At 48.8% G+C, this 27718-nt stretch overlaps 1 protein-coding gene across 1 annotated transcript in view; it reads right to left on the bottom strand.

Annotated features, from left to right (window-relative positions):
- Window positions 1–27718, bottom strand: part of ITPR1 (inositol 1,4,5-trisphosphate receptor type 1) — a 159998-nt gene that overhangs the window by 12468 nt on the left and 119812 nt on the right. The window contains exons 43-56 of the mRNA XM_082288495.1: window positions 23767–23967; window positions 22557–22667; window positions 21177–21272; window positions 20573–20695; window positions 19513–19617; window positions 18372–18564; window positions 15554–15676; window positions 12419–12594; window positions 11573–11737; window positions 10147–10342; window positions 9521–9622; window positions 7412–7551; window positions 5797–5962; window positions 4439–4599 (exon numbers count right to left, since the gene is read on the bottom strand). Of these exons, the coding sequence (XP_082144621.1) occupies window positions 4439–4599; window positions 5797–5962; window positions 7412–7551; window positions 9521–9622; window positions 10147–10342; window positions 11573–11737; window positions 12419–12594; window positions 15554–15676; window positions 18372–18564; window positions 19513–19617; window positions 20573–20695; window positions 21177–21272; window positions 22557–22667; window positions 23767–23967 (2058 nt within the window). The remainder of the gene's footprint in view (window positions 1–4438; window positions 4600–5796; window positions 5963–7411; window positions 7552–9520; window positions 9623–10146; window positions 10343–11572; window positions 11738–12418; window positions 12595–15553; window positions 15677–18371; window positions 18565–19512; window positions 19618–20572; window positions 20696–21176; window positions 21273–22556; window positions 22668–23766; window positions 23968–27718) is intronic.

Raw genomic sequence — 27718 nt, 5'->3', positions numbered from 1 at the left:
ATGACAACACAATCCAGATTTGGAACTCAGTGCCCTCGATCTGGACGTGGCAGCTTGGGCAACCCTGGCACCTCTGCCTCATTTCTGTAATAAAGGTTGTTAATGACACAGATCCTGCTTGGATTAAAAACATGGGGAAACCGCAGGAGCTAGTGAGGAAGCTCTGTGCCGAAAACTTTTCCAAAGCAGCCTTTATTTTTTAATAAGCACATTTGCGCGCACAACCCCTGACAGCCGTGGCTCGTACCCACACTGCTCAAGGTGCAGAGCAGGGGATGCAGGAGTTGGGCATGCAAATATTTGTCTGTGCTGTGACAGCCCATGCAGCTGCCTGCAGACAGCTTAGGAATGCACACAAACCCCGGGTGCCTGTGTGGTTTTCTCTGTACGGAGCTGCAGACTGAGAGATTTTACATATTCTAAATGCCTGCGCACAGCTGGCTGTGGCAGAGCCCTGCCAAGGCCCCGGTGACAGCTGAGCTGGCGGGGCTGCCGTGTTGCCCAGGCTGCCACAGCAACTGCAGGCAAAGGCACAGAACTCCAGGAGGAATTCTCAAGCCAGGATGGGAAGATAAGACATTTAAATGAACTAGTCTGCAGGGAGTTGCACGGAGTTCACATGAGTCATTTGGGTGTGGATGTCAATGTCTGGCCAAGGCGATAAGTGGATCCCCCCACCTCCCACACACAGGGTGTTATTCAGACATCACCTGATCTTCCCGGTGACTGCAGAGCCTCGCAGGAACGGGGCCTTTGTTCCTGGGAATCACGGCAGGCACCGGGCTGCCGGCTCTGCAGCACCCTCCGCATCCTCCCCGATCAACCCTCCCCAAAGGCACGGACCCAGCCCCGCTGTCTGCAGCGCCCATCCGCAGGGATGGAGCCAGACGGATCCCTGCTCCGGCCAGGAGAGCTGTACAAACACCAGGAATTAAAGAGCGTCTCTGCTACCAGGAGATGTTTTCTCACATCCTGCAGCACTGCCTGTGCCGTATTAAATTGATATTAAGGAGGTGGCTCCGGGATGCATTTCCAAGGGGAGCTGCTCCATGCCAGGCTGCTGAATTACATCTCCTGACATCCAGGAGGCTGCCGGGCTGGGCAGTGCTGGGCAGGGGCAGCAGGGCAGGGATGAGCCAGGGCAGCAGTGGGGTGACACAGGCTCAGCTTGTCCCACACCCCCATCCCCCCGTGCATCTCCAGCGATTCCCAGCAAGGATTCCTAAGATACCCCGAGTTTCACATCATCTGTGGCAGCAGGCACATCCCTCGCTGATGAAAGGGAGTATTATCCCTGTTTACAGGGGAAGGAATTCCAGCCTCCATCAGCAGCCTGGACTGCAGCTACAAGCCCAGGGCAGCCTGGCCCTGCATGGGACTCAACCAAACCAGTCCAGATCCCAGAGCCACCAGCAGCCCCATACTGGTGCCAGAACAAGGTATGGGAGGGAGAGTGACAGTGCTGGAGGTTGAGAGTCACAGCAGAACAGTTATTAGATCGTGTTTTATAGAATCCCAGAACCCCAGACTGGTTTGGGTTGGAAGGGACCTTAAATCTCATCTCACTGCAGCCCCATGGGCAGGGACACCTTTCACTTGCCCAGGCTGCTCAGGTGAGATCACTGCTGGGTTTTTTTTAATTTTGATTTTTTGATCAGTCTTCAGTGCTCTAAACTCAACTCTGTTTCCAAGTGTACCTGTTGACTTCCTTCCTTGTGATGTGTTTGAACTTAATGAGCTTCTGTCTGTGAAGAAATATGGAATTCACTAAAGAACTGTAGTTAATCATTGATTTTCAAGGCTACAATTTCTTCTAATGTGGGGTCAGGTTCCTGCAGGGTGCAGGATGAATGCTATGGGCCAGGTCCAGCTCTGCCATACCCAGTACAGTGGGAATCCTCAAAACTGCCTCTCTACACACATTATTTTTAGACAAGAAAACATCAAAATTCAAGATCACTCTTAAAGGCTCCTGAATATTCACTAACGAAATTGTCCAGGATTCTTTTGATACCACAGTGCTTAAAATATCTTTAAAGCACTGTACAAGCAGCACTGGAAGCAACTCACAAACTGACAGTGGATATAATTTAAGTGTCCTAAATTCTTTATTTTTTTTTCCTGTTCTGTAGTGTTGGAACAACCCACAAATACTAAGTGGCGAAGGCAATCTTTAAAATGGTATTTTCTTAATTTTTTTCTTTCATTTACCAAAGGGTGGAAATCCAAGTTTTCTGAAGCTGTTTTGTTGGGAGGCAGAGCACAGGTGAAACATTTGAGGTGTGTTCTGCCATCACAGTGGGACTTGGAGCACAGGGTGCTTCCTACCCCTTCTCCTAAAAATGGGTACAAACAGCAGCTGGTCCCACACAGCAGCCCAGGGAAGACGTGCCCCATCTCTGTCACCATCCAAGATGCTACAGTGCCACCTTCAGTCTGAAATACGAGAGGAAAATCCCTTTAAAAGCCAGCCATGCCCTGAGGAGGCTTCCCAGGAGAGGCTGGTGGCTGTGACATGAACGAGCCCATGGGAAACCAGCACCTGCACAGGGACTCTCTGCCTTGGCAATCACAGACAAATTTAATGCTTTCCTTGGTCTGTCCTTCTGCATTCAGGGGACTTTGCCCAGAGAGGCTGAGGCTGGGGACTCCCCATCCTTGGCAGTGTCCAAGGCCAGGCTGGACATTGGGGCTTGGAGCAGCCTGGGACAGTGGGAGGTGTCCCTGCCACGGCAGGGGTGGCACTGGGTGCTCTTAAAGGTCCCTTCCAGCCCAAACCAGTCTGGGATTTTATGAAGACAGAAAGCTTGAGGAACAGATGAACCAGGCCCCACCCAAATTACCCTGAAAAACACCTTAAACAGAAAAAAAAAGCACTTCTGACTCTTACAGCAGCATTTAAAACAAGTCTGGTAAAGAAACAGATTCATCATGTTTTACTCCCAGATTTTAGGGCAAAAAGGGAAGTTTTAACATTAAAGGACACAGGAAAGAAATTGATTTTCAGAGCAAGCTTTGCCAAATGGCTCCTCAGGAATACAAGGACTGCAGAGGACTCCAGAGTGAGGGTGCAGCAGCCTGAGCCTGGGGCAGGATGGTGACAGAGCACTGAGGTGAAATCCAGATTTCCTTCCTATTCCACACTCATACAGCTCTTTCTGAGACCTGCTCTTAGTTCTTCATTTAAAACTGGCTCATGAAGTGCAAAACCCCCCCAGCTACAGACACACTCCAGACCTCTACCTAGAGCACACGGTTACATAAAATTGCATCAGCATGAGACACTCTGGCTATGCATAATTTATCCCTATTCCCATCCACACACAGTAATTAGCCCTTGCTGACACTTAATGAATGGGAATTCTCATAGAAGTTCTCCAGTGTTTGTGCTTCATGCAAACATAGTCAGTGACTAATTTTTGGTTCTTATCTAATTCAAACTGTTCATCTGAAATAAGGAATTGGTTGGCAGTTGAAACTTCCTTTAAACTGGCTTTAACAGCAGCGAAAACACAACACAAAATTGTCTTTTAGAAGCAAAAGCACAACAAAAAATTGTCTTTTTGAAGGAAAAACCCTTCAGAAGTGCAGTGCTTGCCCCTGAAGTCATGTGTGCTGCAGGGGGATAAAGGAAGGGAGCAATATAATCAGCCAGACTGGAAAGCAGCAGTGATGCACTTGGTTATCTCACTGTGCTAATCCTCTATCAGGTGACTGCTCACAAGATTTCTTTAAGCCCTCATTATTGAGGTGGAAATCCAGAAGTAGGACGGACACTTTGGTGACCCCAAAATAACACGTTTGACCTCAGAGAGGGCTCGGGGGGATTTACAAACCCTCCCCAAGGGAGGTGGGTACCTCACAGCAGAAGAGCTGGGAGGGGAGTCAGGAAAGTGCTCTGCTATAAAGAAACCAGATTGGAATGGTGTAAATCAAACAGCTTTTGCTCCCCAGCCAGAAGACACAAATTAGTGACTGGGCTTCGGATCTAATTCCAGGAGCTCTGAACCTGCAGCTTGGCAGAGATGAGGCTTTTAATTCTCTCATTAAAAGCCCTTCCAATTGAGTAGACATTAATTGTAGTTTTCCACAATAATAAGCTCAAATCATATGACAACAAATCCTACAAGTCAGTTGGAGGTATTTATACCAGGACAGGTTATAACCTGTTTGTTGTACTTCAGACACTTCCACCAGCTTGAAAATACTCTCTCTAAATGTGAATTTAAGGCAGAACAGGTTCTCTTCCCCTGATCCAAGCCTTGGGGACTACCTGGCTGTCACCACTCACTGTCACCTGCTCCAGCACACACACAGAGCACCCTGGAGGCTGGGAACTCACAGGTACATTTACAAAATAAATACAACACAGAGCACTGTACCAAATATTCCACTGGACTGGTCTAATCTACAACAAAACCCACAGCTCCAAACTCACCTTGATCATTTCTGCCACGTAACTCTCTGGTCCTGTGTATTCTGTGGAATCTTTGACTTTCACTAAGACAATAAAGCACAAATAGTGCCACATGTTGTGCTCTTCCTTAATGTGCTCTTCAAAGGTGACCGTCTTGTTGTCAAACTTATCTCTCTCCAAACCTGTGGGAGGGACACAGGGAGAACCCTGAGCATTTGCCAGCCGGGAACCAGGAAAATCAGCTCTAGCACAAAACCGATTTCTAAAGTCTGCTGCACTGCTGGAAGTCACAGTCATTCTGGAATGGACACTGAATAACGGGATAAAATCTGACAAATGCCCAGGGAGGAGAGAAAGAGGAGAGAAAGAGGAGAGAAAGAGGAGAGAAAGAGGAGAGAAAGAGGAGAGAAAGAGGAGAGAAAGAGGAGAGAAAGAGGAGAGAAAGAGGAGAGAAAGAGGAGAGAAAGAGGAGAGAAAGAGGAGAGAAAGAGGAGAGAAAGAGGAGAGAAAGAGGAGAGAAAGAGGAGAGAAAGAGGAGAGAAAGAGGAGAGAAAGAGGAGAGAAAGAGGAGAGAAAGAGGAGAGAAAGAGGAGAGAAAGAGGAGAGAAAGAGGAGAGAAAGAGGAGAGAAAGAGGAGAGAAAGAGGAGAGAAAGAGGAGAGAAAGAGAAAGAAGAGAAAGAGAAAGAGAGAGAAATATGAGAAAGAAGGGGAGAATGAGAGAAAAGAAAGAGGAAAAAAGATGAAACAATAAAGAAGAGGAAAAAGAGGAGGAGGAGAAGGAGAAGAAGAGGAGGAAGAGGAAGAGTAAAGAAAGTGTAACAAGTACTGCTTATATTTATTATACATAACAGAAAAATTTTGGTTAAAAAAAGGCAGCAACCCTGTAGCAAGCAGTTTGTTGGATTTCTTAACACATCTCCTATTTTTAGGCAAACTGATAGCAAAAGCAGCATTTGCTTTGCAGCAAACTTCCAAAGGTTATCCCGTCAGGCTGTGTGTTATGTAACATGGCAGGACCATGTCAGTCAACCACAGCACCTCCATTCCCAATCTCCTGGTGGGAAAAGCTTCCACAGGCACCACTCTGCACGCTTGGAAAAAATGACTGTTTATAAAAATCTCTCCCATTCCAATAGGAAACTGTTCTTCGAGGCAGAGGAGAAACAAGAACAAAAGTCTTGAGGAAAAATGGTATCCTGAGCATTCCCCATCTGCTCCTGCTGCCAAGCTCCAGTGCACGTGGTACCCAGGAACATGAACTGGCTGAGGAATGCAAGGAAGAACAGCCAGTAATTCAAGAGCTTTTTCCTGTGAGTTTGCTGCTATCCCTGGCTTACCCAGAGTAACCCCTTCTTGTTAAGTGTGTCTCCACACTTACCACAAATAAAGCAAGTAGTTTTTAAAATTTCTTCTTTCTTCTGTTTTTCACTCCTTAAATCAGCAAAAGTGTCAATGATCACCCCAAAAATCAGGTTCAGGACAATAATGATGACCATGAAGAAGAACAACAGATCATAGATCACTCTAGCAGCAAAGAGAGGTTCCTGCAAGACACACATTTGAAATATTAACAGCCCAAATAGGTGCACATCTTACCCTTATTTACCACCCTGTCCCACACCTCTTTCCCTGAGAGTCTCCACTGCTGATGCTCTCCAAGGGTAACTCACAACTCAAAACATTCAGTGAAAGTAAAATGCAAAACTAAAATGCAAAATCACTGAAAGAAAAGCCGAATTAGTCAGCTGCCAGTGTGGGATCTCTGCAGAGCTGCTCTTTCTGTGTCCAAGGTTTTGGACTTCTCTCACTTTCACGAGAGAAAAAACTCCTCTCTCACACACTGAAATTTGTTCTCACCCCTCCCTGAAGCCCTTCCAAATTATATCCTTATATTAATCTGCTGTATATCAACAGAGGATCCCATTAATTGCATTTAACAACCTTATAAATGAACGCTAAGCTGGGCTTTTCAGTACACATTCCATATTTACTGCAGGCCTGAATACCCAAAATATCCACCCCCCATTTTCACAGCCATCCTGCCAGTCAAGTGCCAAACTTATTATTAAGAATTATGTAACTTTGTAAGCTGAAAGTAAGGCTAAATAATAGAAAAAAAAATTAGGATTTCAGGTAAAACAAAAAGCATTGGTCCCCAGTGTGGCTTTGGGAGTGACAGCCTGAGCCTCAGATCACAGAATCATCACAGAATCATAGAATGGGTGGGAAGGGACCTTGAAGCCCATCCAGTGCCACCCCTGCCATGGGCAGGGACACCTCCCACTGTCCCAGGCTGCTCCAAGCCCCAATGTCCAGCCTGGCCTTGGACACTGCCAGGGATCCAGGGGCAGCCACAGCTGCTCTGGGCACCCTGTGCCAGGGCCTGCCCACCCTCCCAGGGAACAATTCCTTCCTAAATGATGGACACAAACACCTTCAACAGCAGTCAGAGGGGGAGCCAGAGGGGCGCTATGGAAAATTCCTGCTGCTTAGCCTCGTCCTCACTCTGCTGATGGCTCCAAACCACATCCATCCTTCCTCCCCCACACTCCCACTAACCCAGCCTGGTCCATGTCCTCTCATCCCTTCCATTTGACATGTTACCTCTCCTTAGGGATGCTCCCACAAAAACTCTTGCCACTGGCATCCACCAGCTACCACAGCGTTTTCCTCTGCCACCTCACATTCCTCCCTCACTAGTTCGTACTCATCTCCTTCCTTCAGCTCCTCAGCTCCCAGCACACAGGCTGTTGGCTCCCCTGTGCCTGTTCTTCTGGGCCCTACTCTGGACAGCCCACAAGCTACAAAAGCCTGGGTAGAAGGCTGTAGAAGTGGCTGGTGTTTAGTGTGACCCCCAGAGATGTGACTAGAGAACCCCAGGAACAGCGCGGTGCCTCCCCGTGTTTGGAGCAGTGCACACACACTCTCCTCAGTAGAGCAGATCCCAGCCCTACTCGGTATCACTCCTCCACCCCCAGTCAGTGGTAATTTACCTCTTTGGAAGGTTTCCTGAGCACATCACCTACTCCACCCCCGCTCCTGAGCCCGTGACTCAGTACAGTAACAATGCACATCAGCAGCGTCTCGCACGTATGCTCCTTGTTCTCTTCCTCCATCTCCTCAGTGATCAGCTCTGGGAACACAGCAAGCAAAGACACGTTTCACAGCCAAGATTAGCTCTAAATCCTCCTCTCCATTCTTTGCTGGTTATGCTCTCTCCCCCCTCAGACTGCCAGCCTGTGTTGCAAATCCCTATAGGTTCATTCCCCAAATAATCACAGAACAGTGTGGGCTGGAGGGACCTCTGCAGATCATCCACCCAACCCCTGCCCGGGCAGGGTCAGCTGGAGCAGGTGACACAGGAACACATCCAGGTGGGTTTGGGATGTCTCCATGGAAACTCCATGATTCCCTGGGCAGCTGCTCCAGGGCTCTGCCCCACCACAGAAAGAAGCTCTTCCTCATGCTGAGGCAAAACCTGATTTAGTTTATGGCCATTGCTCCTTGTCCTGTCACTGCGCACCACTGGAAAGGGTCTGGAACCATTCTCTGACACCCCTGGGGGATATTGTATGGATTGACGGGATCCCCTCTCAGTCTTCCCTGGACTAAACAGGCCCTCAACAGTCTCTGCCCATAAGGGAGATGCTCCAGACCCCTCCATGGCCTCCCCTGGACCCTCTCCAGAGCCACCCTGGGAGCAGATCTCCTCCCTGCCCTCCTCTCCCCACCGCCAGTTTTCTTTTGTGCCTGAACTGCTGCCTGTGACTCGGTGAAATCTCTTTCCATCCCTGCCTGCATGCACAGCTCAGATCACCAGATGCCTGTTTATACAGAATCCGAGCTTTTTGACAGCTCAGAGGACAAAGTGTTGCCTCTTCCACTCTCCCCTGGTGCCTGACAGATTGCACAGCCTTTGGGCTGCACTCAAAATGGCAACTTCCACTCAGAGCTTTCAAATGGCTAAAATATCACTGCTTGTGGAAACAGCATTTTGCTAGAAAAGCAACACACTTTTTTGACCTTCTCTTCACTTGGCTCAAGGCTCCAACTTCACTGTTTCACTTGCAGAGCTGCTAGAATTCATTCCCTAACCTGATACACTCCCCCTGTACCCATTAAAAATCTCACGACTTTCATTTCATCACAGAAATGCTCATGAGCAGATCCCACCTTCCCACAGCCAGCCCTGGAAAGGCCCCAATCCCTGTGCAACCCTGAAATAACCAAACCCCAAGAGCAGTGGCTAAATGTGGGGCATCATGAACATCCCTGAGCACACAAGACCTCGGGACTATGTTGATTATTTGTGATACAAAAACATCCCTGAGTTTTCCTTCCTGCAGCCAGAGGGAAGGAGCTGAAAAAAGCAGCTTTTCCTGTATTCAAGGCTGAATTTCAGTTTCTCATAGAGGATCCCTGAGCAAAGCAGAACCCTCTCTCCTCCTGTGAGCAGGGGCTGGTGGCCATCACTGACCTTTGATGGCCATGCAAGAGCTCCCCTTCCCAGAGAAGCTGGGATGTTCTGTCTGCCCCTCCCAGCCAGCACCGTAAATCTCCCACAAGGAAATTACATTTTCTAGGAAATAAAACGGAAATATTTCAATACCCAGGTAATATCTCACTTTCTTGATCTCCAAACCCCCCAAACCTACCCTTGTCTACTTAATCCATTGAGTACTTCCTGCCATGATATTAAACCAGTTTCCTTAGTTTGAGATAGAACAATGCTGCCAATAAACCGTATTTCACTGGGCATTATCCTCTGAGATCACATTTAATAGCCTAATGTTTTAAAATAATAAACTTTGCAAAGAGGCAAACTGTATCCTTCTCCAATTGATGTAGAAAATTGAAGAGTATGGCAGTGTTTTATCAAGTCTGGTTTAGTTCTAAGTTTCTCTGCTTTAGTCACTTCATGGAACAAACATTACTTATGCTGTTAGCCTAAATTAATCCTATTTCAAGTTAATCTCATGATAGCTTTGTTCCCAATTTTATTGCATACGATTTTTAAAAGAAATTATTTTAATTGAAGGTGCTTAACTAGAAAAAGGGTGAAAACTCAGGGTGTGAGTTTGGAATTCCAGAGTGATACTTACGGTCGGAGGGAATGATGGAGGAGCAGTTCTCACTGCCCCCTGCCTTGCACACGTCTGAGTAGAGGAACTCGCCAGTCATGGTCTCACCTGGCTCTGTGTGATCTGAAACCAGAAAATGCTGCATCAAGGAATGCTTTAACACCTTGCAAGGTGACTGCTCAGGTATAAGGGTTCCCCATCATGGTCAGTGTGCATTACAAGGCATTTAGAGCAGTATCTTACCCTAGAGTTTAGAAGGGCACAGCACTTTCTGATTTACACATTCCATGGTTTTAAAGTCAACCACAAAAGCATTTCTATTTCACAGAATCACAGATTCACTGAAGCTGGAAAACACCTCCAAGATTCTTCACTGAGTGCCCGACCCCACCTTGTCCCCAGCCTAGAGCTCTGAGTGCCACCTCCAGCCCTTCCTTGGGCACCTCCAGGGATGGGCACTCCAAACCTCCCTGGGCAGCCCCTGCCAAGGCCTGAGCACCCTTTTCCATGGAGAAATTCCTCTTGATGTCCAACCTGGCCACCCCTGACACAGCTGGAGCCCTCTCCCCTTGTCCTGTCAATGCCTGGGGAACAAGAGCCCGGTATTTCCCCAACACAACCCATGGGAACGAGCCGCCGGTACTGACCTGGCAAAAGGGTTTCATTTGGGAGCTTGTCCACTTCCAGGATGAAGTCATCCTTGAAGAAGAGGTAGCCCACGATGGAGAACAGGTAGACCAGGATGAGGGCCAGCACGGCAGTGAGGATGATGGAGCGCCCGTTGCGGGTGACGCTCTTGATGACGTTGAGCAGAGTCTCCTCCCGGTACACCAGGTCAAAGAGCTGGGGACAGCCAACAACAGCACATGGAGCACCACTGGTGGCATCGTGTCCTGTGCCACACATTTGGAACAGCAGGAACTGAGGCAGCTGTGCCCTCCTCTGCAGCAGCTTGGCCAGCAGCCCGTGCCCGCTGCGGGCAGGTGTTCCTGCCTCAGTGCTAGACGCACACCAAGCTGCCAGCACAGACTGCTATCTGGTTTTTACAGCATTATCTACCCCCTCACAGCCTCCAAACAGCTCACTGCAAACTGCAATTTGTTATTTCCTTTAAATCTTAATTTACTGAGCATATAATTAAAGAAGCAATATTTTTTCCCAACTCTGCGTTTAGATTTCTCTGCTGGTGTTTCCTTCATTTTTCACTGGGTCTGGGACAACTCACAGCAGAGGCCGGGCAGGCTGTGGCTATGCTGGTGGATGACAGGACAGGTGTCTGTTAAACTGGACCTCCATGAACACAGACAATAACCAGCTCAGGTACCAGAGGATGTGGCAAACATCAACCAAAGGGACAAAAATAGCCTGTTCTGAATGGGATTTCAGGATCGCTTCAACACTGACACATTTTCTCCACCAACACTAAATCCACTCCTTCAGTGTTATTCTTAGAAGCATTGTGCTGTGCAAGGTGAATCCCACCCCAGACAGAAGGAACACGTGTGCCAGGATCCGTGTCCATCCCGTGAGGGCTGGAGCCTGGATACAGCTATGGAGACACTCCAGAGTTATCCAGCTGCTCAGAAAGCACGGACACAGTGACAGCTATTGGTAATAACACAGCAAAGCATCAAAGCCCATCTCATTCTACTCCATGGGCAGGGACACCTCCCACTGTCCCAGGCTGCTCCCAGCCCCAATGTCCAGCCTGGCCTTGGACACTGCCAGGGATCCAGGGGCAGCCCCAGCTGCTCTGGGCACCCTGTGCCAGGGCCTGCCCACCCTCACAGGCAACAATTCCTTCCTCACATCTAATCTAAATCTCTCCTCTTTTGGTTTAAAATCCCCATGTCCTCCCCCTGAGTATGAAGTTACACATCACAAGAAGGGATGTGGCAGAAGTCCTGTTGTCTCCCACAGTAACCTCTCCTAAGGAAAATCTCCAGGCTATGGATCTTCCCAGTGTCTGTTCAACAGTTTCCCAGCAGAAAAGCAGAAATTTTCCTGCATGTGCCCAAGATGGAGCTTCACAAACAGACCAGGAAATGTTCTGAGGGCCAAGCAAACACCCACCAAGAGGCTGTAAAAGAACTCGTGCACGAAGAGCCCCAGGGCACAGATCAGCAGGTACAGCAGGTGGTAGAGGAACTCCACATCCATGATCATGGCCTTGTATCCTCGTGTGAAGGTCCCGCAGTTACCCACAAAACTCATCAGGAAAATGATTTTATTACAAACCTAAGGAAAGATCATCCATAGTTACAACAGGTAGGTTTTCAGGGTAAACAGGCTGTTTTTTCAAGCTGGAGATAACTTGGCACCTTGCTGGGCAATCCCTGCCACTGCCTGAGCGCCCTTTCCATGGAGAAATTCCTGCTGATGCCCACCCTGAGCCTCCCCTGGCCCAGCCTGAGGCCGTTCCCTCTCCTCCTGTCCCTGTTCCCTGGGAGCAGAGCCCGACCCCCCCGGCTGCCCCCTCCTGTCAGGGACTTGTGCAGAGCCACAAGGTCCCCCCTGAGCCTCCTTTGCTCCAGCCTGAGCCCCTTTCCCAGCTCCCTCAGCTGTTCCCCATCAGACTCACAGTGCATCATTCAGCGAGTCTCACACAACCCCATAAATACTGAGGCAGTTTGGGTGAATAACCACGTGCTTTAGGTCAGAGAGGCTCCTCCCCGTGTCGCTCTGGGGTGGGAGCTGTTCCTACACGGAGCAAAACGTCAGAGCTCTGTCTGCAGCCTGGGGAACCAGGATTTAATGAACAACACAGAGCACTTGTGCTAGGAAAAGCCCAAGGAGGGAATTGCTCCTCCCACAGTCCCACCACGATGTCCCAAGCTATTTTTGCCCATCTTCACGTGCAGGTAAGGAACCCTTACATAAGAGGCAGGAGAATATCAGAAAAGCCCACTCGGTTCTTACGTTGAATGCTCCCAGAAGGAACAAGGTGGGCTGTAAACCAATGGAGAAGATGAGCCGCAGGATCGTGGAGGCGATCAGGGCCCGGATGCCATGGGGCTTGGGGAGGGCGATGACGATGGCCAGGGAGATGAGCATGGCTGTCCACAGCAGGCCAGACAAGTGGGGCTCCAGTGTGCCTGGGCAGAGGGAAGACAAACCCATTCCTGCATAACCCAACTGACCAAAGCACTGCCATTTGTTCTACCTTTGGTGGACATCGCCCAGCCCCACGTTCAGCCATCCCTGATTTCACAGCAGCAAGTGCAACATCTGAGCCCAAAGCCTTCAGCAGGTTCTCATTACAAACTTGTTACTAAATCATTATGCAAATGGTAAGTACTACAGGATCTTCATTTTCGGGTCCACTGCTTGTACACCTGAGTGCTGAGGGCCCTTTGCACACGTGCTGTGCAGAGGCAGGGCCTGGGCAGGGGAGGATGCTCCCCACGCCCAGAGCCACAGCAGAGCCTCCTGAGGTGCTTTTGGTCAGACCCTCGTACCCGTTTTTGTCATCTCTTCTGCTTCTGGGTCTATTTAGACTGTCCCATGAGACTGGCTGCTTACATAACACCAAGCCCGTGTAGCTAAAAATACACTTCCCTGAAAGAGCCATAGAAAAGATTCAGCCCAAAACACCATTTACCCTGGGTTTATGCAGAATATGAGAATGCTCTTTCTGAAAGCTGACATAAAAAAATTTTGCCTTCAAGCAACTGGTTCCTCAACAGCCAAAAAGGCAAGATCCCCCAAATTTCAGAGCACTCTGCAGCCCTTCTGCAAGCACATTCTCACAGAACTTGTGTCTGACTGGCAAGATTCTCACTCAGGGCTTTTTCCTCCTGCTCCCAAATTCAAGCAGCTTAGGAAACATTACTCTCATCTGACTACCACGAGCAGCCATTTAATCTTGTTCCAAATCACTGCAGATTAATAAAGACAGCAGAGGATGGATGGAAATTAAAAGTTAATAAGCGTAAAGTTGAACAGCTGTTTTGGCTGCCTGGGGGGAGTTCGGGCTCCTGGAGCAGCGCTGCCACCGGAGCTGTCACAGCACAAGGTGCAGAGCTGGGAACGGAGTCACCAAGTGGGAACAAGCAACAGCACGGAGAGGGGACCCAGGAAATGTGCAGCAGCTTATTTAGGAATGACTTATCTAAAAGCTAAGTAAGATTTATTGGGAATATATTTGCTTTCAGGAGTTGCAGCAGCTCCCAGCAGGCCTGAAGAAACACCTGGAGTTACTGAAGCCCCCAGGTGTTCCCTGAACACCCACCTGGGCCTGGCCCACAAGCCCAGGCTGCCCAGCAGCACGGGGAGGGCAATGCCAGGACCTCACAGGACCCAGCTGTGGCACCTGCAGGGCAGAGCAGGGCTTGGGGCACAGGCTCCCCTCTCCTTCCTAGGGACAGAGAGGGGCTGGGAGCAGTGTCCTTGTCCTGGCACATGGAGCCAAGGGTTGGTCACTCATCATTTCTGCACCCAACCTGACCCCAAAGCCTTGCTGGGAGTGCCTACACAACCACAGGCAGGAGGAATGTGCAGGAAGTTCTCCCTGTCTCTGGAATTCTCACCGTTCCAGTACTGAATTCCAGGCATCCAGTTTTGTTTCTGCTCCTCAAGTCAGAAGTTTTACAGCTTCTGCTACTGTCAGATGCTCATCAGCTGCTCAGTTCACCGTGTCTGAGCAATTCAAGACACTGACAACTTCCCCCAAACAGTCTGTTTGGAAGAGTCTTTTTTTCTTAAGCTAAATATAAGATACACACGTATTTATTTATTTTACTTTCTGGATTCAAACTAGGAGAAGAAGAGGTTGTATCAAAATGTTACCTGATAAATAAAGAATTTCAAATATGTAGGGTAGGGCATCTTCAAAATGCCAAACAATCCCCCCCGAGTCTTGCAGTTTGTAATCTCAGGGAACTCATTTAACCAGCAGCTTTCCTGGCAGCCATAAATACAGAGCTTTTAACTTGGGATCTTTGCAACCAGAGACAGAAACTCAGTCGCACTTTGGGCTTGTTGGAACCTTCCAGCCAGGATCTGGGTTGTGCCCACCCTGCTGACACTGGGTGTGACACAGAGGAACAGCAGCTGCAGCCACAGCCTGGTGGTCCTGATGGCAGAAGTTCTCTTCCCCCTCTCAGAACACTGGATTTTGGTCTTAAATATCCCTCTGAGAGGCTTTCTCAGGATGCAAACCCCCTAGACACAAGGAAAAAGCTCCTACCTAGACATTCCCTTCACAGCACTCTGTCAGCGATGCACGTGACATTCCTGAGAATATCCCTGCAGGTTTCCCAATTGCTGCTGACAGGATTCCAGCCCTGCCCTGCCTCAGGGTGCAGCTCTGGGGAGAGGCTGGATCCAGGGACGAGCAGCTGCATCTGCTCAGTGCTCACTGAGCTGGCTCTGGGAGCCACCAGTGTCCCACAGCCCCGGGTGGGGTCAGAGGAGCATCCACGGACCTGTCACAGGGAGGCTGTGCAATCCCACTGTGTCATCCCAGAATTTGTGCCAGGAATGCTGGCAAGCCCTGCTGAGAGCCAGGGGGCAGGGCTGGCACCCTGGGAATCCTCTGCTCCCCACATTCCTGGGGCAGGCAGTCCTGGGAATGGGCTCTTCTCCCTTATCCTCCACGGGTTCCTACTGGTCACTTCCCCCCTGCCAAGGCAGGATAATGTCACCCACCCACCCCCAGCACTCAGAGGCCTCCTGGAGCAGTGGGAAAACTGTGTGGAAAATTAATAAACTGCAAGCTCAAGGAACACAACACATTCAACATTTCGCCTGTTTTTAGTTCAATCCTTAATTACAAAACTCTGAACTGAAGTAGAGCAGTCAAGTAATTAAAGGTGGATGTTTGCCTTGGGTAATTTTTTCCCCTAGGAAAAAGCATGGCTCCACATTTTCCTTAAAAATGCCTCAAGAAAGAGTAAGAGAACAGCACAATTTAAAACAAGGCAATTCAAAAAGCCAGATTCAGTTCTGCCCTCACTGATGTAAACAGCAGTGCACAGATACTAGTGGGGAGGGCAGAATTTGGCTCATTACACCTTCTTTGTTCACATATTTTTGTAGGTTAAGTATCAGTACCTCCTCGAATTCCTTTGAATGGGTAGAAAAATGCCACGAGCAGGTTCATGAGGACAGCCAGGTTAAAGGAGATGCTGCTCCAGAAGGACATGTTCCGAGCACACCAGTACAGGAAAGGCTGAGCTGCAAAAGAGAAAAAAATTTCTTTTCAATGGAAGGTTTAGTAAAAATAAGAGGTCTCTATAAAAAAGATACCACCACCAAAACAAGTTTATTTTCAGTTTGCCCAAAAGCACAGCATCAAAAGTAACAATACTCATGGCTTATCCTGAAGTTTATTTCATTATCCTTCATCTTGGGGGCACTTCAGGTTTCCTAGGTGGTGTTTTAAGGCCAAGGATCGCTGGTTCATATATGGTTTAGCAGCAGCAAGAGAACAAGCTGAGAAACTGCAGAGATCAGGCACTTGAGGCTTCCCCTAATAATAGACTTTGTACTCGGAGTCACACCAAGAACAATTTGGAGGAGGAAGATGAGCAGTGAGCTCCAGCCCCATCCCTCTGTGTTCTGCTGCTGCCAGCAGCTCACCTGCACCAGACACTGCCACCTGCAAACTCAATTTCTGCTGAGAACAGCCCAAAACAGCCCCAGAATAACCAGGGGGTGAAGCTCCCTGGCCTTCCCTCCACCCCGGGGGCAAAGGACTCAGCACATCTGCACTGAGCTCAACGCACAGTCCAACAGCACATTTAAATCCTTAATGTTACACAGAAATACTTCTCAAAAAGACTCCTAATTTTAATAATCCCTGCAGCCAGAACCAAGAGGCAGAAAGCAGAAAGATTCCTTTTCTGAAGTGGTCGTAAACCCTAAGTCAAAAAGGAAGCCAAGAAGCTGCCTTGCAGTAATTCCCTCTGCATCCAGGCTAAATCCCCCTGATTTTAGCTCCTGCAGGCTTACTGCACAGCAGATTGTGTCCTCCTGAAATCTAGAGTAGGGAAAAAATTCATTAAAAATGGTCTCAAAGAAGGGAAAGAACTGTTTTGCCCTAGTGAAAGGAGGCAGCATGTTTAGATACCAGAGAGCAATGAAAAAGCTCTCAGTAAAATTTAGGAACAAGCTGAAAATGCAGACTTTGGGGCTGAAGGGTAATTTATTACATGCAGCAGTTCTGAGCCTTGCAATAGCCACCATGTCTCTCCAGCAAATCCCCTCCTCCAACACCCCTAGCAAACAAAGGGGTAAAGAATTCCACAATGTCTCAATCTTCTCAATTTCCTCTTAACAGGAAAAATTTGTAAGCAGGTTGAATTGATTTCTATGAAATTGTTACAGGAAGGGTGATTATAAAGGCCCAGGTTTAACTTCACACTTTCCTTTGGGGATGGACACTGACTCTCTGCCTGTGTAGGGCTTCTGCCTGGCTTTGGCAGCTCATTTCCATTCTTAATTAACGCTTAAGAGACTTCTGGTGCTCAGATTATGGGCCAGCACCATGAGCTGAAGGGAGAAGTACATGGGTCTTTATTTCAGAAGTCTTTTTGAAGGTTGAATAAACTCTAAGTGGCATCACATGAGCACACACAGAAATGCCAGAGGTCACAGCTCCAACACAAACTTTACTGAAGATGTGAGAAACAATTGTATGAACATAAAAAGTCACTCAGAGGCCAGACAAGACCTGAATATTAGAGACAGAATAAATGATCCCCATTTTTTAAAGAAAAAAAAAGGAAATATTCTCCACTTTCTGCAGGTGGATCTTGGCTAATTTGTGGTCTGTTGTTAATGATGAATGCCTTCACAGCTTGCTTGGAGACAGCCTCAAAGTGACTGGAGCAACAAAATCTAACAGAATATATGGATGCTGTTGAAGTTGCAATTTGTTTAGGATGTCATAGTCCCAGATTTCTTGCAGAGCTCTCAGATTTTTGGAAGCCGTCCCACATCTGCTCCAAGAGGGGGTTCCAGACCAGTCCTGCTCTTGCACTAAACACTGAAGTGGAGCTGATGCAGGGAAGGGGAGCAGCAGTGGTGGCAGATGGCAGGGGCTGACTTGAGCAGGAAGGACCTGCCCTGTCTCACATTTCACAAGGTCATTGCTGGTCAGTCTCAGCACTGCCCACTGAGCCTCAGCTGCAGCATCTGGCCTTCAGCAAAACAAGAACAAAAATATGAAGCAAATGAGCTAGAAGGTTTATGGGGGGATGTGGGGGCACTGTGTGAATCAGAATATCATTGTAAGGGATTTCCCAGCTGCCAGCAGGAACCTCAGGGAAAATCAGTGCTTGAAAACACCTGCTTTCAGATATTCTAGCATCATAGGGATGGAAGGGACTTATCAACCTGTCAGCCAGTCTACTTGCCAAAAAAGGATGAATTCTACTTTACCACTACTGAGAAATCGATCTTTAACTTGTTCTTAAACATCTCCATTCCTAGAGATGCCCTAAGTCCACAGAATCATCAAGGCTGGGAAAGACCTTTACAATCACCAAGTCCAACCTTGCTGCATTCCCCAGCCTTACTCCTCCCTGCCTCTGGCACAGGCCACTGCTCTCTTCAGCTGGGTTCTCTCCCTGCCTCCTTCCCATTTCAGCTACTCTTCCACACATTTGTTCCTTCCTGCTGGATCTCAAAAGGGACGACCTGTGCTGCTCCGTTCCGCTGTGCCCTGCATCCCCTCCAGAGGGTCCCTCCTGCTCCAGCATCCAGCCTGCCTTTATCCCAGCATCCTGCCATCGTGCACAGAGCAGCTCTTGCGAACAATGATCGAGGTTGCTGCCCCACTGGGGAACCATCTGCTGCCCAGCCAACGTTTCAAATCCCAAAATCCTGACCTCAGCGTTCTGCCCCACGCGGAGCAGCACCGACCTACCTCGCAGCTTCTTCTGCCAGTTCATCTCATTGAAGAGGTCTTCTGACTTGAGGAAGAAGTCGTTGATCTTGCTGCCCTGCTCATCCCTCTCCGTGGTGTAGTAGATGCGCAGCTTGGACTCCTTGGTGAGGAACTCGCAGATGCTGGGCACGGGGAACACGATCTGCTCCATGGTGCGGTCCGACCTGACAATCTGCACAGCAGCCTCGTGAGCCCTTCCCAGTGTTTAAATGCTTTTATTGCTTGGTTTTCTGCCTGTTTTGCTCCCCCTTTCAAACCAGCTACATGCAGACGCATTTCCAAAGAACAGCAGCTCGACACAGATTTCATTTAATTTACCCTTCAAAGCAGGTCTACATTTAGCTCCAAAATTGTAATTTCTATGCTGTGGTCTTATTCTGGCAGTACTGGTCTTAGCTGGGATATCCAAGGGGCCCAGTGAATCCTGCACCAGAGCTGGGATGGATTTCAGAGCAATGTGGTGGCCCAATTCAAGAATGCTGGCAAATTTGAGCCATGGGCAAGTACAAGGAATAACAGTTAATTCTGTATTGCTGATTACAGAGTTTTGGGAAGTCACAGAACCATGGACTGGTTTGGGTTGGAAAAGACCTTAAAGCCCATCCAGTGCCACCCCCTGCCATGGGCAGGGACACCTTCCACTGTCCCAGGCTACTCCAAAGCCCTGTCCCGCCTGGCCTGGGACATTGCCAGGGATCCAGGGGCAGCCACAGCTTCTCTAGGAAATCTCCATATTTGTGAACATTTTACTTTTATAAAGCTCTTAGATGGCACATGAGGCCAAACTGTCATTTGAATCCAGAAAGAGTGGCAAAAGCTATCACAAACTTTCTGGATTCAGCAATAGCACCGGCCAAAATGTAACAGAAGCGAAGCCACACTTCCTCCTGCCAAGAGAGCTCTGCTCAGCTCCATCCCCGAGCCCACACATGACAGCTCAGGAATAGCTCCCCCCACCACTGCCAGGGAATTAAATAAATAACTCTCTATTTATGTTCTGTATCAGAGACAACAGTCCACACACAGGCAGGCAGAGCCACGACAGCACCGTCAATAATGCACTGGGGCTGCACTCCCTGGCTCTCTCCTGGGAGGCTCAGCCCCTGCAGGCTCCCGGTACCTCGATCTGTGCCGTGTGCTTGGCGTAGAACTCCAGCGCCTCGTCCCCCTCGATCTGACCCCCCGGCTTCAGCATGTTCTGCAGCTCTTTGTTGTGGCGAGCCAACTAAAATAAAGGAATGCACAGGGAGTGGGAGACACCAGATGTCTCTCTGTGATATTAAATTTCTGATTTTTGGCATAAAAAAAGAAATAGTACGCAGTCAGCTGCTAGGAAAGGGCAAAGTTGACAGAAGGCTTGTTCTGTTCCAACCAGACACCCTGCAGCTCTATTTTGGGAGCAAGTCAGAATGATTCAAATATGTATTTCTTTAATGCCAGTGTTGTACTCCTCTTTTCCCCATCCTCTCCCACCCTTTGCCTGGAATCTTTCTGAACGTTCACATTTGGTCTGTCCTTCTACACCACCCTAACCCAAAGGTGTGCTCATCACCAAGGATCCAGGCAGAGACAAAGAGAAAATCTGCACCAGCTGAGCAGCAGATGCACAGAGCACTGCTCCAAAAATGCTGCTGGGTGCTCCAAATTCATCCTGCAGCACAGTGAGGGTCTGTCTGCTCAGATGCTGGAGGAACAGGAAGTCTCTAATGCAGGGAGAGATGCAGCATCAATACATTAAGTACATTTAGGTATGTTTTTGTCCCCTTTGGTTTTTTACCTTTCAAACACACATTGTATCAGTACAATGGCCCTGCCTGGCTCCAGCAGAGAGAGAATGTGGCAAGGACCGAGATTTCTGATTACACTTTAATTGATCTGTGAGTAGCATTTCTTTGGGAGCATAAAGTAACCTTTGATACAGCTGAAAAACAATACACTGCTGCTCGGTGCTGCCAAGAATTGAGCCACGTGTCCTCAGGAACTCTGTCCAGAGCCTGCCTGCTTCCCACTATAAAAGAAAATTCCCAGATTTTCTTGTATTGTACTATTTTTGTTTCTGATTAAGATTTGGATTTGCTCTGATGACAAGAGAATGTGCAGTGAGTTTCTCTCAGAGATGAACCATGAAAACAGGGAAAACTCTGGCTTTCCCCAGTTTGTGACTTGTGGTGAAACTCTACCTGATGAGCCAGGATATAAATGTTGTGTCCCACATTCCTCGGAGATGCGGCGACATCTTCCCCGTTCTCTCCATCCTCAAACTCCACTTCTCCCTGCAGATAAGCCTTCTTGATCACTTCCACCTGGAGAAGGAGGCAGAGGCAAGGAGAGGAGGCTCAGGCAAAGGGTGGGAGCTGCTGAGGGCAGCACACCCTCAGCACTCCTATGGAAGGGAATGGGAGCAGAGCAGGGACATTTAAAGGAAGGGCAGTGGGTTTCTAAGCATCCAGGATAAACAGGAGGTCTGAACTCAGCTTCAGCCCAGCTCACTGGCACAAGAAACTGAACCTCACGTTCCCCTGAAGGTAACATATTCCAGGCCACCCTCTCTGCACCCGCATCACGTTCTGACCCTGGCGCCAACGCAGCCCCGAGCACCGGGACAAGTCAGTGGTGCTTTGGCTGTACTTTGGATTTCCAGCCTGTGTTTTCACCGGTCCATCCACTAACCAGCCCCAAAACCCTGCTATGGTTTCCTGGACAGCTCTTGGGGCTCGAGGAATTTTCATTTCTCTGTCTCCTGTACAAATGAGTCAGGAGCTCGGGAGTGATCCCAGGACTCACCAGCTCCTTGGGCCTCATGTTGTAGAGGATCCTCTCAGCGTTCTCACTGTCATGCCTGCTCTCCATGATGGCCAAGAGCAACTTGGAAGCATTGTTCTGACGGGAGGGAAAAGCAACGGAATCACTGCCAGGAGCCAAACAATGAGGGTACCCAGCTTGAGTGGCAGCATTCTGCTGCCAGAGGGGCTTCAGGGACCTGGGTCCCCCAGCCAGCAGCCACCACAGGCAGATTGTGCCAGCCAGCTCAGGGCTCCCACAGCCTCACCTCACCAAGCCCCCCCCTTCCTCTAATTACTGACCTATACAACTTAAAAGGATTTTTTAGCAGTTTATTCCCCAAATCCTACTTATCGAATGACATTAAATTAATCCCAGCCAAGGTCTGGATTTCTGAAAATGCTGCTGTTTCATGCTCGTGTTATTTTGTTTTGGTTTAAAGACACTGCAGCATCACCACAAGCTCTGAGCTCCCAAATGGTGCAGCTCAGCTCTGCTGAAGATGCTGCTGATTAAATCAAGGGACAGCCAGGGCTGAAGACACAGACGTGCTTTGCTGCTCTTAACTGAAATCACTCTGCAGTCTGCTCACGCCAAGGAACACAGGGAGGAAATGGGAAACTACCACAAGGCACCAGACTACATTAATACAAACAATTAAGATTAAAATCCATCATGCCTGACAATAAAACCCAATAAAAGTATTTAATTTTGAAGTATAATGCTAATCGAGTCTAAAAGCATTTTTTATTTACAATAATAAAAAACCCACATTACCCATAATAATGGTGTGAGTCGGCAACGAAAAACAAGGAGACACTGCAGTGCCAGTCAGGGCAGTAAGTCAGAAAGGAAATATTTCTCAAGCACAGGCTGAAGCAAGGGTGCTCTGGGACTGCCATTGCTAGAGGGGAACCTGCTCCTGTGTTTTGAAACCAACACCAGGGCTAATTATTTCAGCATTGATATGAACAGCCCTGAAGAACTGTTGATGATTTAACAGCAACCGATTAAAAAACACCAATGAAATACTAGAAAAGTAGTTGCAACATGAGGAATTTCACTTCCATTGTCCACGTAAAAGCTCAGCAACAACAGAACAGTTTTCATCAGCTTTAAATTTTTTACAGGAAATCGTTTTAGGATTCCTCAGCGTATTCTGACTGCCTGCATCCTCCATCTGAGAACTGGCGGCTCCATGTCATCATTTGAAAGATTAAATACCTGTGACAAACAATCTTTGGGCACTGCCTCCAGCTCACTGATGGATATAATTTTTGGGCACTTATGAATATTGGGATATAATAAACACCCACATAATTCCAACAATAAAATTATGTTCCATCTCACTGTTAACGTGCCTCACACAGAACATTCACTTGCCTTCAGCTCCAACACGAGGTCCATCCTCTTCTTTCCCAGAGGGTTGATGTCATTGAGAATTAATGCTGTGATGATGTCAATGCCATTGGACTCGTGAGTAGCAATGCAGTTCTGTCCAAAGAAAAGTCATCAGACTTCACTAATTGCCTGCACTACAAACACAGCCTGGGCTGGTGACCCTGCCAGAGCAGCAGAGTCCCCTCTGTCATCACCTCGTGGGCTGCCCAAGATGGATAACTGCACAGAGAGCTCCAGGCAGTGCAACAACAAAAGATTAAGGCATTTTGTTCCAAGCTTTTCCTCTCCTCAGCCATGGTCCTACTGGAGTCCCCGGCCCCAGGAAGCACGAAGAACCAGAGCTGATAAATTAAGCATTTCCATGCCAAACTGTCCAGGCTGGAGGAACAGTGTTTTACTGAGATTAGGGAGAGTTTTCTTTCTATAAATGTGCCAATCAACACCTACTTCAGTCCTGTCTACACAAAGAACGGGAATTTCCGTCACCTTCTGCCTACCCTTCAGCCCTGCTTTTGGAGTGGCCTGTAACTCAAATGTACAAACAGCAGCTTGCTGGCTTCAAAATCCAGAGAGCCCTGCTCATTGAGGTGCACACCTAAAACTCCTAAAGGGTTTTATTCCACCTGATCCAGAGAGCAGAGGGACACTGACAGTTCTCCCTGGCATGCACAGCCTCACACATTCTGTTGCAGAGACAAGAATGGCAGGAAAGTCACATTCCAGTCTTTCAGGAAAATATTATGGTTCAAGTAATAAGGAAATGGAGAAAATAAGCAGAAACTGGCACAGGGTGCCCAGAGCAGCTGCGGCTGCCCCATCCCTGAAGTGTCCAAGGCCAGGTTGGACGGAGCTTGGAGCAGCCTGGGATAGTGGAAGGTGTCTCTGCCCATAGCTTTAAGGTCCCTTCCAACCCAAACCATTCTGGGATTCTATGAAGAACAGAAATTCCCCACTCTCCCTATCAAGTCTAATGAAACAAATCTTAGCAAAGCAGAAATATTCCACTGCTTTGAGTGTTTCAACTCCTCTTCCTCCCTGAGAAAGACAAGGTGATTATGAGGAGTTTATAAAGGAAAAAATCCTCAGACTTGCAGGGTAAGTAAAGTGGGCAGTGTTATAAGACAACAGTGGTCTGGCAGAGCTGGGGCCCAGGGAGGAAGGGGGAGACATTTCACAGCTCTGGATTCATTACCTGGTTCTCGTGGCAGGGCCCCTGGCAGTACTCGGTCAGACTTTCCAGCGTCTGGTTGATCAGTGCCACGTTTTTCTCGTTTATATACAGACCCAGAAGTCCAAGGCCCCCAGTTGTGCTCCCACAGATGCAGTCCAGGAACTGCAGTGTCTCACACACCAGGTTGTAGTTTGTCTTGTTGTTCTGGCAGCGTAGGAAATTCTGTGAGGAGAGTGTCAAAGCCATGAGGGAGGGGCAAGGCCATGCAAACTGCTGTTTGGCTGATAGTATTTATTAAGTTCATCCATCCCCAAGTGCACTGCATGGTGGATTGCTCTGGTTTCACTGTACAAACAGTTTAAGCCTCTTTTCAGGGCTTATTTGCAATGTGCTGCTCTCCTGAGCAGCTTGCTGGCTTCACGTTGTACAGCAATAAACAGAGTGCATCCCATAAACATCTCACAAAGAGAGATCCATTAGAGCCTGACACCCAGCCTTGAACAGGCACTCTGGGAAACTCTCCAGGGCCTGGAAGCTTCACTCCACCTGCTGCATTTCCCTGCCAACCATCGCTCAAGGCTCCCTCCTCCCAGACCTCTCTCCAAGGTGGAAGCAGTGATTCCCTGGCTGGGGCCTCTCAGCAGCTCCACCTGCACAAGAGGCACCTGAGTCCACATCATGAAGGAAGGTGCCTTGAAATGGAATTCTCTCCACTGCATTTCTTCCCACATAATTACTGTAATTCCTGCTTGAGGCTGCTGATTAGGAGCAGCTCCTCGAATGAAAAGCCAGATTTCTCGGCGTGGATTTAACAGCTGTCTGCTCTCCTGTATTCCAAATGAAAAAAAGCACCAAACCCATCCAAAACTAAAGGACAACTAAAGAAACCCAATTTCTCAGTGACTCGGATGCTGTTTGCCAGTGCATTCCCAGCAGTGCTGCAAAGACCAGCAGCCACTACCACTTGCTTTTCCTTGAAGTTTCAGCAGGAAAACTCTTATTTAGCTTAATTCCAGCAGGTAACAACAATTCCAGGGTGAAAAGCCCCTCAGAGGAATAGAAGTACAGAACCAGCAGGGCCTTTCCTGCCAGCCCAGAGAGCAGCACTGGTCCCTGGCTGTCTCTGCCTGAGTCAGACTAATGAATCTTTTAAGGCAAACAGAGAGAGAAATTGCAGATTCAATGGAAGGCAAAGCTAAAAAAGGAAAACGCTGTCATGAATGCAGACTAAAGGTGACAGTGATTCAGCACATTTCAGCTGATTGCTCATTTAGTATCCTGACTTCTGATTAACTTGTCAGAATGTAAAAAAGGTTGATCCTACAGAAATCGGAGCTCGTGCCTTCCCTCCAGGAAAAAAAGCAAAACAAAAGGATAATACCCAAAGTGAGGAAGTAAAATGCTCCCTGGCTGCAGCACAGCATTTATTCTGATTACAGCCAGGCTTGTACCTGAGCTGCTTGATCCAGTCAATAAGGAGAGAAGAAGAATAAGGCCCAGGAGGTGGGAGGGAGTGCATTGTTACGGGAAGGAACAAGGGGAAGGAAAAAATTGTGGAAAACAAACCCCTGCTGCACTGTGATAAACTGCCCAGGAAGTGTCCACTGCTGTCTCAGCCAGGACAGAGTGAGCTCTTCATTTTCTGTCATCCAGAGCATCTCACAGGCTACAGAGGGGGAACACAACCCTTCAGTACTGAGTGTGCCATCCCACTGCTCTCCTGGGAATGACCCCGAGGTGTGGACCCTCTGAGAGACCCTGCATCCAGAATGAGCAGCCGCAGGCAGATTCAGCTGGAACATGTGGAAAATATGCACCCACATGTTCATCCCAGTCCTTGCATTCATATGGAGAGGGTACTGCAGCTCCTCCAGCCCCATGGAGGGCTGGAGGGAACAACATCCACATGGAGCAAACGGGCTGTATCTGGGAAGGGAAGGACTGACTGATGCAGAGGGCACAGCACTGCAGCTGCCTGAGCATCCCAGAGACCTCCTCCTCTGACACACAGCAGCTCATCCTGCATGACTTGCAGCTCCCTGTGTTTGCACATCAGCTCCCACAGCTGCCAACAGCCTGGAAAGGCTCGGTGTGCCCAGCCCACAGCTGCACCGGGCAGCTGATCCCAACTCACTCCTCATTCAAATATAACGTGCAGTTCTGGGACACACACAGACTCCAGGAGAGTCCCTCCTTGTTCCTTTAGGCAGCGAGTCCTCTGGCACTGCTGCAGGGAGCTCAGCTGCATGCACCAGCTGCAGACACCAAGATTTTGGAGGATCAGACACTTCTGCCTCCCCTTCGGGGCTGAGGGAGAAGGACAAACCTCGAGGCAGGCAGGCAGGCAGCAAGAGGATTACACTGGAAAAATTGTTCTGCCGCCTTTTTTTTTTTTTTGTTAAAAAAAAGAGAAATCCCTTTTTCTCTCAGAGCTGACTACGACTACCTGCTGTTTGGGAAATCTAATTGTTCAGGACAGGGAAGAGCTCAGGCCAAGTTTGTGCACTGGCTGGAATTCAACTGCGCTCCTATAGCTGCGGGTGCCTCGCCAAAGGCAGCAGCGGATCCTGTGCGTGCGGTTTGGAATCGTGCCACAGGAACCGCCGGCCTGCTTGGCTCCGACACCGCCAGCGGCAGGAAAACCCTCTGACAAAACACACATCAAAGAGCTCTTTTTCTTAAAAATGAGGGAAAGGCTGATGTATATAACCTGGGCACTCAGAGATGCTCCCAGAATGCCAGGCTGGAGCACGGGGACGGTTCCATGCAGCTGTGATCCCACGTGCTGCCGGGACGTTCCCGCTCAGAGGAAGCGATTTGGCAGCTCTGCAAAGCTCTCACGCAGGGTCCCACGCTCCTGCCGGCCAGGGAACAATGTGCAATCAAGGCAATTATTACTCTTTATGAGGGCATTTAGCACATTGTACAGCACCTCACCAGCTTCTCGATCCCAACCCAGCAGCAGTGGCTGCGCTGAACAAAAATCATCTGAATTGCAGCCCCTCTGTAAGGGGGAATCTGCTCTGGGCTCCCTGGAATTCTACAAACACATCCCAGGACAGCACAGGACAGCTGAGGCTGCCAGGACCTTTGGACACTGCAAACTCCAGCCCCTATCATGGGGCAGCCAGAGCAGAGCCTGGCCCCCTCCTCTCCACATCCCCCATCAGGTGTTTGCACAAATGGTGAGAGACCCTGAGCCTTCTGCTCTCCAGCCTGACTTCTCTCAGCTCACCCTGCCTCTCCTTACCCATCAGTCATCTCTGAGACTCCCTGCTGGACTTGGGAGTCCAGGACTGGCCACATACAGCCTGGGGCATCCAGCTTGTTTAAATGCACATCCAGCTTGTTTAGATGTTTCCCATCCCAATTCTCCACCAAGAGTAAGTCTCCCTTGCTCCAGACCTCACCAGGGTGTCAGGGATGTAGGGTTGGTGAAGGCCAGTCTTACCAGTGAAGAGCAAAGTGAAGGTGGCACTGAGCTCCCTGACCTTCTCCACGTCCTTTGGCACCAAGGACCCCGCCCATTCCACAGCAAACCCCCCCCTCCCTAATTCCTCCTGTGTGGACACAACCTAGAAACCCTTCTTGTCCCTCAGCAGATTCATCTCCAGCTGAGGCATTCCCGACACCTTCACCATGTGTTCAACTCTAGGCACATGAAGAGATCCATGAAAACCCAGGAGAACTTGGTCACTGGAAAGTTAAGCTTGAGGAACCAAAGTCCCAATGCCCTCTTCATTTTCCTACATGATTTTTCTTTCTTTCCCTCCCCTCTCAAAAGCAAATCAGCAACTTTACAGTTCAACGCTTGCTTTCAACATATGCTCTTTAAAAACCCCAAGAAGCGTTGATCCCACCACCTTTTATGCACCTTCCAAAGACCACTGGATAAATGGACTTCCTCATATCAGTCCAGCAAGGTCTAAGTACTTTTTTTTGGATTAACTTCAAGAGCAAAGAGAATAATTGG

This window comes from Coloeus monedula, assembly GCF_965178545.1.
Source record: "Coloeus monedula genome assembly, chromosome: 11".
In the NCBI taxonomy this organism is placed as follows: Eukaryota; Metazoa; Chordata; class Aves; order Passeriformes; family Corvidae; genus Coloeus; species Coloeus monedula.
The sequence above is the reverse complement of the archived record's forward strand: the minus strand, read 5'-3'. Positions and strand labels throughout refer to the sequence as shown.